A 15,740-nucleotide genomic window follows, 5' to 3' on the forward strand; every position below is an offset into this window, starting at 1 on the left:
AAATAGAATTGATAATTATAGATCTACAGATGCACATCAGTATGTAGGTGCTATTTTTATAGTGTGAAACTAGATGAAAGGCAGAGGAGGGCTACACAGGGTAAATGGCAAAGTCGGTCATTGTGTGTTTGGAGCAGTAGAAGGTTTCTAGGAGCATTAGTGGCCTGTTACTGCATCAAGATGTATTCTTCTGTAAAGAGGTGTTTCTTCAGCTCACCAGATTGCTGCAGTCTGACTTTAGTGACTATGGTGTCCTTGGCCTCCATTTCTTCCCTCATATTTACTCCTTTTCTTCTCGCCCAACGTAGGCCTTATTTTCATACTATAACCTCTTATTCCAGCCTTTGCCTAAAAACTGCTTGTATGTAGCAAGTCACTCACTGATCATGCACAGCCGGTTGCCCAGCACCAAATCATCAGCTCATTCATGACTTTTCGGGTACCCCTTTTTCAGATAACACACAATGTAACTCTGACTTATACATTCAAACATATTGCTCACAGCTACAATTTAAGCACCATAAATGTCCTATAATCAGAAATGAAACTCCAGATGCTGGTTTTATATAGCACCAAGAATGGAGGGCCACACTGTTGCAGTACTTGACAAATGTATCTACCCTGTATATATCCTATGGAGCACGAACCCTTTGACTGACTAGCAAGGCCTCTTCTCCCTTAACAGAGCGACAATTGGTTGACTCCAGAACAGAATATATAGAGCTTCAGAAGTGAACACCTCATTAACGCGGACATGCTTTGGTTAAGTTCAGAAATCGTAGGCCACGCTTGCACGCAGAATGTGGATCCACAGGAATCTATGTGATACAACAATTCTTCACACACAAATACCATTTAATATGGGATTGTCTGAGAATTATCAGCATTCCACTGTGCCAAAGCCTGCGAAATTCCAATGTCTAAACAAAATTCGTTGGGAGGATAATATCACTTAGTACCCAGTCTGACAAACATGAACAACTTCTCAGGGAAACAGGTTTCGGAATACCTCGCTTAACTTTCATTGCTTTACAATTTGTTGAGCAAGGCAGGGCTTAGCTTCAATCACACCCCCCAAGTAAAACGATCCTTAGTTCTTATGTCTTCAAATAACGGCATCCTGAATCCCCCTCCCCTTTCTCCCGCCTACGACTCCTCATCTGCAGTCAAATCATTCGGACTGCTCTTAAAGCCCAGGTTGGGGTGTGGTGCAGGGGAGAACATCTAGCGTGTTTCCTTTGCAATTTTCTCTGGTCTGATATAGTCACACATAGGGGTCTGGAAGTTTATGCATTAACAGAGGGTATTATTTCTAGTTAGGGATTAGCCTAACCAAAAAAAAAAAAAAGCCTACTGCTCAATCGAAAATTGACCCATGCCACAAAGCCAGCTTTCTTTCAGCAAAGCAAGTGTTCACTCCTTCGGTAGGTTATTGATTTTACACAGGGCCACTGAAATTATGTGATTCTGTGACTGTGGAATTGTCTGCATAGTTATAGTTTTGTTTGCTAAACTTGCCACATAATGTATCATCTGCATACTTTGCAGATTTTAACTCAAAACGTTATTTCTAGCTTAAAAGGATCAGAAATTATTAGAATTCGACCACGTGTGCTGCAGAAAAGCAGCAGAACTTTTGTCACGCTGATGCAGGTCACATGTCAATTGCCGATTGAGGAATTTAGGTGTTAAACTGATACTATCGAGGTGAAACCTTTGCTCATTGAGTGGTAACATTTGTAAAAATGACAACATGGTGAAATACTGCTTCAAAACGGCCCGTCTTCTGTCACATAATTTGCCTTTTCCTATTAGATATTTTTTCCAACCATGCTGCATAATTTGGTCAAAGCCTGCCGCATAATTCCAATCAGAAATTACAGAATATAGACTCTTAATAGCTGCAAAAACAGATTTACATCTCAAATATGTTATGATAACCTTCATACTTGTTACTATGTGTCTATTTTATAAACCACGCGAAACACTGAAGCATCCTTTTCTCCTGCATTATTCAGGGCCGGTTACATAATTTAAGGCATCCCTCAACACTGCTTGCTGCAAATGAATAGAAACAAACATGTGTACGTATTTACTTTAATATACCATCAGGAGTTCATGCCGTATACACTCTGCTTATTCGCTCGAACACTAGCAGTGTCGAGGTTTGTTTTTGCAGTTCTGTCAAAACATGAGCCCGCTGCCCCCCTCTGCCCTCGCCCTCCCAGCGCCCCGTGTGCAGGGTTCCCACCGCTGCCAGCCTGTGTGGTGGCTGCCCGCCCCCTTTAACGAGACTGCAAACAGAGGCACAAAGGCGCGAGCGAGTGCGCGCCGTGAGAGGGGGGTGGACGAGGACTCATTGGCAGGCTTTGCACATCAGAATCTCTTTTGCAGCGAACAATGCAGCCTGTTCCCGGTCTAAACTGGCTCAGCAATTGGCATCTTCTGCTTAAATCGCACAACGGCGTAGAGCCGCGCGCTTACAAAAATGACCGACCTCGGCTCCCATAGGCAGACACCATCACAGTAATGGAAGCATCCTCGCGTTACCCATTATCTCAAGAGGGAAGGAAGGAACCAATTCGGTACCCATCATGCACAATTTGCGGACTCATGCATTTTCTGCCTTCGACCTTTTTTTTTTTTTTTTTTAAATCATCCACCCACTTCATCTACTCACATTTGTGAGTCTTCAACATAACAACGCAACTAGGGCAATGCAGCAAAAAGCGTGGTAGGGACGATGCACAATACTCACGTCGACTTTCAAACATGCTCCTGGAATGAGCCCAGATTTGGAACGGGTCGGGCTTTTTCGGCCCAGAGCTGTCCCCTTGGTCCAGTGCAGGCGCCTCGCTGGCCGGGTAGTCGGGGAGCACCGCGGTGCTGCGGAGAGGGGAGGCCGTGTGACCGCTGCGGTGGCTGGATACACTGTGCTGGGAACTGTTCTGGCTATCTTTCCTTTCGAGGGGTTGCTGTACAGACAGGGAAGAGGAAATGATGCATGTTTATGTACTGGTCTGCCAAGGAGCGACTTCCCACATTATACATTTCAGCACTTAGGCGCGCACAAACAAGACCCTGCTTTCTATATTGGGCTTACTACAGCAGGCCTACTCTATAGCACTGCACATGAAGCCTTCATGATTCACCAACCTTGAACAGAGCAAAGGACTTGTCAACCTGCCAGAATGTACATTTCTATGCAGCTGGTGACACACGCATCTCTGCAGCAGGTGCATATTAGCCAACCGAACTATTTTACCTGCTAAATTTTTACATAAACTTGCATTTTCTGGTGATGTCACATAAGGGTGGAGGGATGAGATGGCGAAAGTTCGGGATTGGCAGTTTCCACGATGAACATGGTCAGAATGGATTTTCAATAGGGGGGGGGGGTCTCTGCCTAGAGTGGCGCAGTGGGCAAAAACGTTGAGTTGGAATGCTACCAAGAGCGATTGCCACTTGTCATCTAATGGAAAACATTCACCCCATCACCTTTTGGGTGTTTGATTGGTAGTAGTATGCCAGGAACCTCAAACTAGTGCAGATTTCCAAGCCTACTACTTGCCTAGGTTTCCAAAAAGTAGTACATTTGCACCCGGTGAAGGAATACCTCTATGGGTGCAGATTTACAATATTATCGGGTAAAGTGGTCTCATCATATACACACACACGCACACACACACACACACACACACGCACGCACGCACGCACGCACGCACGCACGCACGCACACACACACATATATCAATTAAAAAATTAACATTTTAAAACTTCTAAGTGAAATGAGAAAGAAAAACTGACAGCGATAGCAGACCAGACTTAGGGCCTCCGGAAGAAAACTACCAAGCCAAGAATGCAAATATTTGGAGGGAGCGGGGATCACCTGAAACTATGCCCCTGCATACACTGCATGTTATCTCTGAATGTATGTGGTATTTATAAAGCATGCACCTAGCCAACGGGCCACCAAAACGCAGAACAGGGTCAAAGGCAGAGAGCAGTCAATATAGGATTGTAAGAGTAGATTTCTCACCAGGAAAGTAGACTGTTACTGTCTCAAGATACAGACTTCCTGATGGATCCCAGGATGTTTACAATCCAGAGTGCAGAGAGAGAGGACAGACCTGTTACCTAGCGTTTTTATTTTTTCTACTTCTAGGTCTTTAGACCAGGGGTTTTCTGGCTGCAACTGTGCTGACAGCCGCTGGAGATGGGGACCTTTTCAGCCAGATATGCAGGTCTGGATGACATTGTAAATGATGCAGCTGGCTGTAAAGGGGAGTCTGCAAGGGCAACCAGGGGGGGTTTCTTCAGGATGGAGGTGATGTGGGGGATATTTCTTCCGGCTCTTGATGAGGAGTGCTGTGGCATGCAGGATGCCTTTAAAGGTGGCCATTTAGAGTTAGAGGCAGGGCCTTGTAATCATACAGATGTTTGTTTAAGAGGGCTTCAACAGAAGTTCTGGGTCACTTTCTGGGAGGGGTACAGTACGGGAATATCGTCGCAAAAATATCGACTTACCTAAATATTGCTGCAAAAATATCTACAGGAAGAAATATCAATGACAAAAATATAGTCTGACCAGAATATCGACAGACAGGTAAGTAATATCGTTAACATTAATATAGTTGTAATAAATATCGTTTACAAAAACATAGTTTACAATAATATCGTTTTTTAAATAATTATAAGTAATGTAGTGTTTTTAATGAGTATTTGTAGATAAAGTAGTATTTTTAGTAGTATTTTATTAGTTACTAATGTATTTTAGGTTGAATTTAGTATTAATAGTTCCGTAGCGGGTTGTGGGTTTATAGTGGAGTAGGGTGGGAAGTAATTTAAATATAATGAAATAGATTAATTAATGTTTTACATGAATATAAATAGTGTAATAAATAGTTAATTAATTTCAATTAGTTAATTGATAAATAATTATGTAATTAATTATGTTAATTTATTAATTAATTTTAGGTGTGTGTGTACAGGAATTTTTTAGTGAAAATGTAGTAAATATATTACAATTTAATTGATTAATTATTTAATTAATGATTAAAAAAAATAATAATAATTGTTATTTTATAAATGATTAAATACATTTAGTAATTTTTACCCCTACGCTATCCAACGCTTTCCCTACTGTTGCACCCTCTGGAGTGGGAATAGTAATTTTTACTCCTACGCTATCAAATGTTTTAATTAGTAATATATTGTATATTTTAATTATATGTATGCATTATTTTTCTTATATAAAGTAATGTGTTAAATATATGTATATGTCCACATTTATTAAGTTTATAATTAAAAAGTGTAGTAAATTTGTTTTAAATAGTTAAAAAATAAAAGTAATGTAATGTATTTTGTTAATAGTACTTACATTTATTTATTATTTAATGTAATTTTAATTATTTTAAAAAGTCGAAATTTTTTACATCTATATTTATTACAACGATATTTTGGAGTCGATATTTATGTACTTACCTGTTTAAGTATAGGGAGTCGATATTTTTGTAAACGATATTTTTACAACTATATTTATGTCAGCTATATTTTTGTAATCGATATTTTAACACCCTGGGAAGGATGCTTTCATTTTCTTTAGTACAGAGAACCAAAACCATGCCATCTTGGTAATGTGTTCTTTGAGGGCGAGGTCTGTGTCAAGGAAGAATCCACGTTGGTGGCAACTGGGTTCAAATCCATTCAAATTCAAGTCATAGAGCCAGTAAATGCAGCTTGTTCTTGGTGAATATCAGGAATGTAGGGTGGGTGGGTTTAAGCTACTGGAGATCGAGATGAAATGTAAGCCATGTTTGAGGCACTGAAAGACTGCAGCAAAGGAACCTTCCAAATATATTTGTGTGTTATCAGAATTAGAGGTTGAAGAGAATTGGGACATGAAGGATTCATGGGAACCTCATCAAGTAATAAGAATCTTATGTGGCATGGAGGTGCCCACTTAAATGAACTGGTGTCAGCTGGACAGGTAGAAGGCGAATCAGTGAAGGATGTTTCCAGTGAATCCCATTTAAGCTTCACTCATCAGTGTGTGGATAAAAAATGCAATGGTTGACTGTGTAGGAGGTTCTCCTCATCTGTGGTCAGGTGGGTGTCATCTATGATTTGTAAGGTAGAGGTTTCCATGCTGCAGTGTTAACAGGAGCCAGACTGATAAAGTTGTGCAGAAGGTAGTTAGGTGTTGATATCATACTGTAGTAGTGCACAGATTGCTTTTTTAATGATCTTGCCAGAGAAGGTGAGAGATGGGCCACTGATTGTCAAGGTCTTCTAGGTCTGGTGTAGGTTTGATGGGGCGTGGGAGGGTTCTGGCCTGTCTTGAGAGGTTCACGAAAGATGTCTTTAGTGAGGGGATAAGTCAATCAATGCCCTGAAACAGGTCAGTTACAGAATTAAGTACATCATGAAGTTTGGGTTTACTGCTAAGGTAGTGGAGACTAACTCTAGGAGTAGGACTATGCTACGCTTGCGGAGCATGCGTAGTTTACGCAATTACGCGCTAAGCGAATTGCACGTAGCACAGTGCAACAAAGCGTAGCATAGCGGGCATTTTTTGCTTGCTCGCAGTCCTCAACGTCAAGTTGGCGACCCAGAGCGAGCAAAATAACATCCCGGCGAGACGTTTTCATTGTTCGCAATCAGCAACATCAAGTTGCCAATTGCAAGCGTGGAAAATAAACCTCCTGGCGAGATTCAACACAGGGAGGTCAGGTTTCTCATTGCGAGTGGTCGCGTACGCTCGCGATGAGAAACTACCAGTCCGCGTTGAGAAAGCTGCTGCTCGAGTACAAATCTACTCGAGCGGCAGAAAACGACCGCTTGCACTGTGCAATATGCGGTTTGCAATGATTGCACAGTGCAGACAAGCATTCGGCACTGTGCAATCAGTGCGAACAGCATTTTCCCTACTGCACTATGCAGTTTGCGTAGCTACGTGTATCTTGAGAAGTGCACTTCGCGTAGCGCTACTACGCGAACTACGCCCAGGGTTAGTGGGGACAGCGTAAACAATTTAACAGGACTTCAGCTTTAAAGAGCTGCTAGATGTACTGCATGCTGAGGGACTTCTGCAGCAGTTGCTCCATTCCATCAGTGAGTGCATTCCTCTTCCCTTGGCAAAGCTTTTGGGCACCAATTCATACTTCTGGTTTTCCTTCATTTAGCAATTAAATCTCAGTAGCTCCTGAACAGCAGTTTCACCGTTTCTACCTTTCTGGTTATCAAAAAAAGAATGGTGGTGGAGGCGAAACTGGAAAACGGGAGAGGACCTGTACAACGAGGGACGAGAGCAGGTTAGATGCAGATGGAATGGCTGTAAGGCTCCAGATTGCAATATTTAAAATACTTTAATCAACTGATGAACCGGCCACCCACAGTGAACGAGATTGTATTAGTATTATTATTATTATTAATATTATGTTTCTTAGATAGCGCCTGAATCGACCCCCAAAGGGGTATCTCCGCGCTTGATTGAATGAAGGCATCTTGTAAAAGTGCGACAGCAACACAGAGGTGCATCCTGGCATGGATGTGCCGACTCCCAAGTATTGCAGATGGCGAGAATGGCCAAGCTATAAGAAGTGTTTGGATGATCAAGATGTTGACTAGGCCCCAAGGGCAATGGGAAGAACATTCCAGAGCCTCGACTTCAGATGCAGGGAAGTTCAAGGCAGCTTCTAGAAAGGCATTGCTCATCCTGTTTAATGCCATACAGCATATTCCTAGGTACTGAACAAAATACATTTATGGACAGGCAGCCAATGCTGCCTGGGCAGATACCCAGAGACATGATCTGTGAGAGACACCCTGAAAAATGATGTGAAGGCAGTCGAAAAATATTTTCAAGTCCGAAATAGAATTGTTTTCCAAAGCTGAGACAAGCAGAATCAGCCACCTGGATCACAGGTTTTCGACAGCGGATGGAACCAAAAATAATGTTTTCAGCAGAGGCTGAACATGTTCCAGCAGCAGATGTTTAGGAAGACTTAACACCCTGATTGAATACACACTACAACACCATGCTTCTCTAGCTTGCTTACACAACATAGTATACCTCGCCCTATATTGGTTTTGTCTTGTCTGGTTAGACCCCCATGACCATGGGTAGTTTTACATTGTTATTCGTTATTTTTAAATGACTGTTTTGACTTGGGCTATATTATACATCTCCTCTTGTGTCATAGCTCAGTTTGCTTTTAGCTGTGCACTCCATGGTTGATTTGCAGTGAGCCTAATTCGAGGTTCAGACATCTCCAAATTATGACTATGCATGCAATGCACATTATTCAAGATATATCAATCTGTCATTCTTAAGTCCAAGGTACAAGTACACGTCCATAAAAAATCATTAGATAGCTTTGCAGAACAGCCATGGCAACGGTTGCCAATCAAGGAGTCAGATGCGCCAAAGGATTTTACTCATTCAGTCTCAATGGGAAAATGTGTTGATCTATAAAGGACAAAGTTTGCAACTATGCAGTGGGTGCATCTTTTATCGATTAGTGGCTTGTTGTGCAGGTATTCAGAGTCTATGTACTGCGCAGCTAGGCCATAACCAATCAAACTAAACCATTTATGAGGAATTGGTAAGCTTCCAGATCAGTACCGTTAGATTAACAAGGTGAGCGCATCCTCACAACTACAGAGAAATCAAGATGAATTACAGCTGAAAATCAGCGTTTTATTACAGAGGCTTTAAGCTAACTGTTGCCATATTTGTAACACCTTTTACAATCTTAGCTGGTACAGGTTTATTCTAGCAGGTCCATGATCCAGAGAAAAGGCAACATTTTATCTCCACTATTGCTTCAGGCTCTTTCATGGCGTGAGACTCCTAGTATTTAATGGTTCATTACCACACCATGTTTGGAGTACATTTAATTAGCTCACCCATCAGCACTTATTTCTATTCTAAACCCTATTCCCTGCTTTGATGAGGCTCTGTGGATTTCCGATGCACATTTAAAGCTCAAAGCAGCTCAGAAACTTCAAATCCTAGAAACAGACCTGGTTCAAGACGAAATGTAGCTGCCAATGAAAAAGTACCTGAATGGACCCAGATCTAAGAGATAACTACACACAAATGCCTGATTAACTTGGGCTAAACCTTTCTGAAAACTTCCCTATCATGCCCGACTCGGGTTAAGAGCCGTGGATTCATAAGGGAGATGACAAACCGTGGACTGCCAAAAACCATCTCACCTAATTCTTGTTCACTACCAAGAATGACAGTGACAAAAAATAACAATGCATCCAAAAGCAAATGAAATGCATTTCACCATATTGCAGTCTTCAGGTATTGAGAGCGAGGGGGTCCATCCGAAGGTGACCGTTTCCTCCCTTGTGTTCTGTGCATTATATTGCCTGCAAAGGTTGCAGTAATGAACTCCAGTGGCCTTCACACTCATGGCCAACCTCCATCTCAGAGAGGTAGGCCTGATACCACTTGTGTACGCTGTGCTGCAAGGACTATCTGGTCTGAGCTACACCATACTTAGGACATGCAGTGCAGTCTGCACCCCTACTTGTGTACGCGAGTTGCCAGAAAGAATGATCATATTAACCCTTTCTTCACTGTCTGCAATGGCTACGTCTGGTTACAAGACTGGCACAGGGTTTTTCTTGAACTTGAGAGATTCTCAATGAAGGAAATAACAATTCGTAATAATTCTACAAACAACCAACCTTGAATGCTCTGCATGGATTATTTAGTATAATACGTTTGGTCTTTTATTACATTAATTAGATGTTATCTTTACAAAAGACATTCCATGGATTCCAAATACTAACAACATTACAAAAAAATGTAACTAATTTCAAGGTATGTTTTCGCTTCCTGAGTACTCCTTTCTATAAGTATCAAATCTAAAAACCTCCACTTTCTTATACTACTGACTGTTTTAGTCTAGCACCGCTTTGGGGGATTGAATGGAGTTTGCGTTTCATTTAAAAAAGGCATGCCAAGCAAAGTAGAAAATGTTCTTATTATAAAGTGCTGTGATGTGGAGGGCTTGCAAACTGAATCACTTTAAGGGCACTTCTGGAATAAGGGAATAGGTGTATGAAAAATTCAGTAAGGCAAATTTGCTTTTTTCTCTGAAGGCTAGTCAGGTGTGCACCCGCAGAGTGGGATGTTCATTAGTAATCACGGTTAATAACCTGGGTCCTTGGGTTGCAAAGCAAGTGGATCCCTTTTAAAGTCTGTGGCATGTTAGGAGAGCCAAAAGTCTGTTTTGGTTGGAGGAGTACAAGAAGCTCCCATGAATGGAACAATGTGTTTTATCACAAAGCTATTTTATGGTTCTTGGACAGGCGTCAATTTATCAAGAGGTAAGGTGAACACCAGGGATAGTGAAGCAGTCCTTTTATAACAGCACATAAAGTGATTTTATGTTACCTTTGAGATAGATGACATCACAGGAAATGACTGGACATTTGAGAATACCGTTAGAGGAAGTGACGTGTACTAGGAAAAAGTGGCCAGTGAGGCACATTTTCTGTAGATTACCAAATAAAAATATAAATAACTCTGGGGATTTAGTAGGGATTCCTGAAAGAACAGACTTGATATACGCCACTCGCCGGCTCTGCATTTGCCTCCGATTATTAGGCCGTTCTGTCTCAGATTAAATGATGCTTAAGAAATATAAATAAACAATAGTTTGAAAAATACTGCCCTTGAAAAAAATGTTAAGTTGGCCCATGCAGCATTTTATTGAATATTTGGTGCCTATGTTCCAAGGAGCAGGGCTTTTCTTTAGATAGGAAAGTGCATCTCTAGCATGCACACATGAAATCACAGACCTATCATCCTTACTGGTCTGCCGCAATAAAACTAGGATTTATCAATTCATGTATACTTTTTCTGGTAAAATATAGTAGTAGATTGTTCTTGCATTTAAGGCTCATGTGCCCAACTTCTGATGCGCCTGACTAACTTAAATATAAATATGTATTTGTAAAGCTTACTTTCACCCACCTGGCGCGGAAATAAAATATGTTTATTGTTACTCTATTTAATGGTGCATGTTTTACCAATCTCAGAAGGATGAAAGGCTGGCTTGACCCACTAGAATTCGAACCTGTGAAAATGAAGTTAAACACAGATTCCTGGACTGGATGCAAGAGTCCAATGGTTCACCAGGCCCAGCATCAGAAAATGTAACCTAGAGAGCAACACTGCACTACAAGCAAAACAAAACTACAATTTGAAAACCACAAGACATATTATGCCCAAGATGTAGAAGATTTGCTTTACAGGATAACATATTTCCAGATGCACTTCTTGAAGTAATTCCACCCATATTTTTCACCTTATTCTGGACTCTATTTGTGTGAGCTTTACCACTCTGTGCACGTTACACTCCCAGATAGTAGTAAAGGAGACAGTACTTGCAGTCTAAAACATGCTGTACATTGAAATTCACTATTTGGCCTATTTAACTTCCCTACAAGTACATTGTAAATGATGCCTATAGCGAATCAATGGCCTAAAAAGTTAAATGTCATATGTAGGCTCAAACACCACACATATATGGGACGCAAATCTATTTCTGCCAGGAGCACCACTGCAGTGTAAATACCTGGTAGGAAAAAGGTTACTACCATGTTGCTACGTCACCCTGAAAGTGTGCCTTGTAAGCCACAGGACAGGGTGCCAATATATAAAAATGTCACTGCATCATAAGTGTAGTGTTTCCTCACAGTGAGGTAAAACCCGAGAGCTTTTTCATGTGTAGAATGGTTATTTTCTTCCCCCCAAATAGGCCAAGATGGAATTGAAATATATATTGGTCACCTCAGCTTATTAAAGGTCTAGAAAAGTGCTTTAAAACTATCCCCTACCTAGTTTTTCAAATCCGACTTAGTGGTAGAAAAAGAGTTTTGATAACTTAGGCAGGAAAATAACTTTGTAAAAATGTACTTATGCTGCATGTGGCAGGACTAGTTTAAAACCATTTGTCACTCCTAACGCCTCCGGTGTCTGAATAAACATCCTTTGGTGGGAGAATTAACAGCCCTGGCTGAGAGAACAATGCCCTGTCTATGAGCCCAGGAAAGGGCAATGTGTGCTAACTATGGGGGATGGCACAGGAACAGTTGCCATTACAAAGGACAGTTTTAGCACTACCTCTGGACTTGGAGATGCCAAAGACTGCTTCCCTATTTCATACCAAGGACCTTCACAGATTTCAGCCTGTAAAACATCTAGTGCTGGAATACTGATCCTTGACTCAGAGAGTTAATGACTAGCTTTGAGGACAATGGCTTGCCGCTGAGCCCAGGAAAGGCCAAACAGTTGTCAACTGCTGACCACTTAACAGGATTAGCAATCCGGGAGTGGACATGAACAGTTGGCAGTACAAAGGCCAGCTTTAGCACTGCCTCTTGACTTAGAGATGTCACGGAAGGCTTCTCCCATTGATTCTCAGAATCCTCCTAGACAGGCTCCAGCCACACCCGAAGGGAAAACCAGTTATGTCACTGTCGGGTAGGGGAGTGGCCAGTAAGCTGAAGAGAGACCTGCCTGGTGGCAGTTGGAACCTGCCGTGTTTAAACAAGGGATCCTAGGTAATTTTATACTGAAGGAAAAAGAAAGTGCTGTAAAAGAAGGTGGCGGGAACTGCGCAAAAATAGTTATGTTTGGGTGTTCAAATTTCTCCATTCCATGGCTAGTGCACAGAATAAATATGCCACCTCAACCACCATCTCCTCAGAATATTCCGGGTCCTGAGAAAACTCCATCTGAAGAAAGACCTGCTGGAAGAAGAAGCCTGATTTCTGACTTCAGCTGGAAAAATAGGGCTTTTCCAAGGACTCCTGAATCCTGCTGGCACCTAGGGATTTGAAACCAGGGACTTGCTTTAGTTGACCTCCTGTTTACCTGTTAAGTGATACAAAAAGCAGAAGGGCTCCTGGTTCCCGGAGGTCCCAGCTGGCTATGGAGGACCAGAACATGCAGGAGAGCTGCCTGGATTGACACCTAATGCCGAGAAGCCTACCATGAGGAGCTAGAGGTCACACGAGTGACCAGAAAAAGCTTCCCGAGCAGTGGAGACTAAGTTTTCAGTTAAAAACTTTGACCGGGACAACTCACGAGGTATACCCAGCATCCACTCCATTGCAGTCCACCTGAACTTTCACCTGGGTTGTGATCTACCACAAACTTGATTTTTTTCATGGTGCTTATATTTTTCTAACCATTTTGCCTTAAAACTTTGGAAATGAATATCAATTCCCCTTCACCAGTTTTGATCTTGTAGCCCTTGTGCTTATTAAATTGCTCTCAGTTTTTCTAAATTGGTTTGTGAATTTTATTGTGTTATGTAGTTTACTTTATAACTGTTATCACTACCTGAGCTTACCACATACTTCTTTGGGGATTGCCTGCTCCCTGTGCTATAGGTAGCAGTGGTTAATAACCCAATTTCTGGCACTACTGAAATTGAACATAGATCTGTACAATAAGCTCAATAGCTTTCTGATGATGCTCGTTTTACCAACATGGGAAAGAAAAAGTGCATCTCTTCACTGTCAATACTCCTTGTAGAATATGAACTTATCACAACGTGCAGTCTTCTTTGAACTACACTTGGGAATGCATCAAAGGATGAAGGCAATTGGTCACCAGGAGGAGTAAAGAGGTACCAAATGGCTTAGCAGGGTTCAAAGCTGCTATCTCTGGCAATCCCAACAGGGTCCTTTCATATATGCATTTATCAGATCGAGTATGCCTTGAAGGAGATTCCAATTTTTTCTGACAAAGAGGTTCACCGATTTCACGATCAAAGAGATGTGTATCATGTTTTCAGTTATTAACCGGACTGTGGCATTCCTTAAAAGGTGGAGGTATGAGACTTAACAGACAAGTAGAAGATGGCACAGTTCAGACAGTAGTGAATGGTACCCCACACCACTACTCAATGTTGCTTGGGGGGGGGGGGGTAAAGAGAATAATAAGCAGCCACCAAGCAGAGCTAGTTGGGGGATGTGTTGACCGGTAATTGAATCTGTGTTGCACTTGAGTTGAAGGAGATTTGTAGACTTCTGTTCCAGCTGCGAGGAGCTGTGGGCAAGAAAGTAGCAGAGCTTGACTATAGTAAGCTTGGGAGGTCTGTGGAATATTTAATTAGTAAATGTGCTGAGAAGCCATTAGGTTTCAAGATATTGGTCATAATATGTGGTGTAAAGACAAATGAGGAGCTATTCTTGGTGTGGACGTTGGTTGCTCTGTTAGTTATGTGTAGGTAAATCAGAGTGTTGTCAGTTTAAAAGTGGTTGAGGAGTCCGTGGTTACCAATGCTCATAAGTAATAGTGGGGTATTTTACACAAAGCAAGATCTTAACTATAGCTGAATTAAAAAACGATGAAAGTCCTGATATTTTGAAACCTAAATGTGGTGCTTCCTTTCACTGGACTAGTTATGCCTGTGGTCAGCTCTCATCATTACACTGAAAAAAGCAACAAGCCAAAGTTGGTATGATGAACCAAGACCTGCTAGATTTTTCAGACCAGAACCAACCATCTTTACTAGGTCTTATTTGATCATCCCTACTGGAGTGTTTTCCCTTCAATCAAAACTTGGAAAACTGTAAATATTAGATTTTTGTAGACCATTTCTTTCCTATAAACATTATTTCTCTCAGCCAACAGTTCTACTTTTCATTCACTTTAATTATTTTTTTTTTCTAAATCACCAGTTTCCATTTCTCACAGGTAGGAGGTTTATCAAGAAGTGAATAAAGATTAAAAAAAAGCACAGAACTTTACAGTGAGGCGCGGCAGCTTTCAGCTTCTAGGCTTTAAATAGCATGGGAAATAACTATAGGAGATACAACCAACTGATCAGAGGAGATGATACTAAGTCAGTTCCTCAAGTAAAACAAATGGGACCAAGAGACACTAATTAAAGTGTAAAGCACAGGCGCTGGGTGGGAATTCATAAAGTGACTATTTTATTTCCATACACTAAACTATTTGCATGATTAAAACAAATGTGGTAAATCATCGTCCCTATGCTGATCTAGAATTTCTCCACTTCTTCATTGAAAAGCTTTCAAAACTTAAAACAATAAAAAACCAGAAGCAAACAACTTAATAAAAAAAAAAGTTTATATAATCAAGAATAAATTAGGTAACTGGGAATGAAGCAAAAGAAGTTGGAACTTCTAAATCTCCTTACACCACAATGCACTGATCTGTTAATTGTATTGCATTCTAATTATAGTTCGATAACAGTTAAGGATGTTTAAGGACTGAATTATTGATGTATTCCGTTTCTGTACAGGATATTGGAATGCATTTTAAATATTTGAAATGTACTTACTAATTTACAGGAAGAGTACACATAAGCATTTTGATCAGTCCAGGCTGACAGTGGTTGCTAAGGCAACCATTATTTAGCTAGCGTGCCTTAGACTACAAGTGTGTAGAATGGCGAGGAGCGGCTTTGAACCCAGTGGAGTGGCGGTGCGCCAATAATGGCTGGTGTAAACTTTTTGCCCCAACATTCTAGTTACCGCTTTTCTGTTTTCCCCCGTTTAGTCTAGAGCATTCTGCTTTCAGTGGATGAAATGTTTTAGTAGCATTACAGTTCTTCTACCTTGGGCTATGTCTGTTGTTAAAGGCCCTGCCCTGTGGCTCAGACCTAGAACTTCAGAGTCTTTTACCTACCAGTATAGCCATCGCAATCTGCTATACAACTACACTGTAGTAAACG

The 15,740-nt window shown here is 41.2% G+C and overlaps 1 protein-coding gene across 12 annotated transcripts in view; it reads right to left on the bottom strand.

Moving 5' to 3' along the window:
- MAGI1 (membrane associated guanylate kinase, WW and PDZ domain containing 1) overlaps positions 1–15,740 on the bottom strand; it is a 1,125,105-nt gene that overhangs the window by 100,863 nt on the left and 1,008,502 nt on the right. For all 12 annotated transcript variants that reach the window (XM_086939094.1, XM_086939091.1, XM_086939093.1 and 9 more), the window contains one exon: positions 2,759–2,975. In XM_086939094.1, the coding sequence (XP_086795220.1) occupies positions 2,759–2,975 (217 nt within the window). The remainder of the gene's footprint in view (positions 1–2,758; positions 2,976–15,740) is intronic.

This window comes from Lissotriton vulgaris, chromosome 9 (genome assembly GCF_964263255.1).
Source record: "Lissotriton vulgaris chromosome 9, aLisVul1.2, whole genome shotgun sequence".
Taxonomy (NCBI): Eukaryota; Metazoa; Chordata; class Amphibia; order Caudata; family Salamandridae; genus Lissotriton; species Lissotriton vulgaris.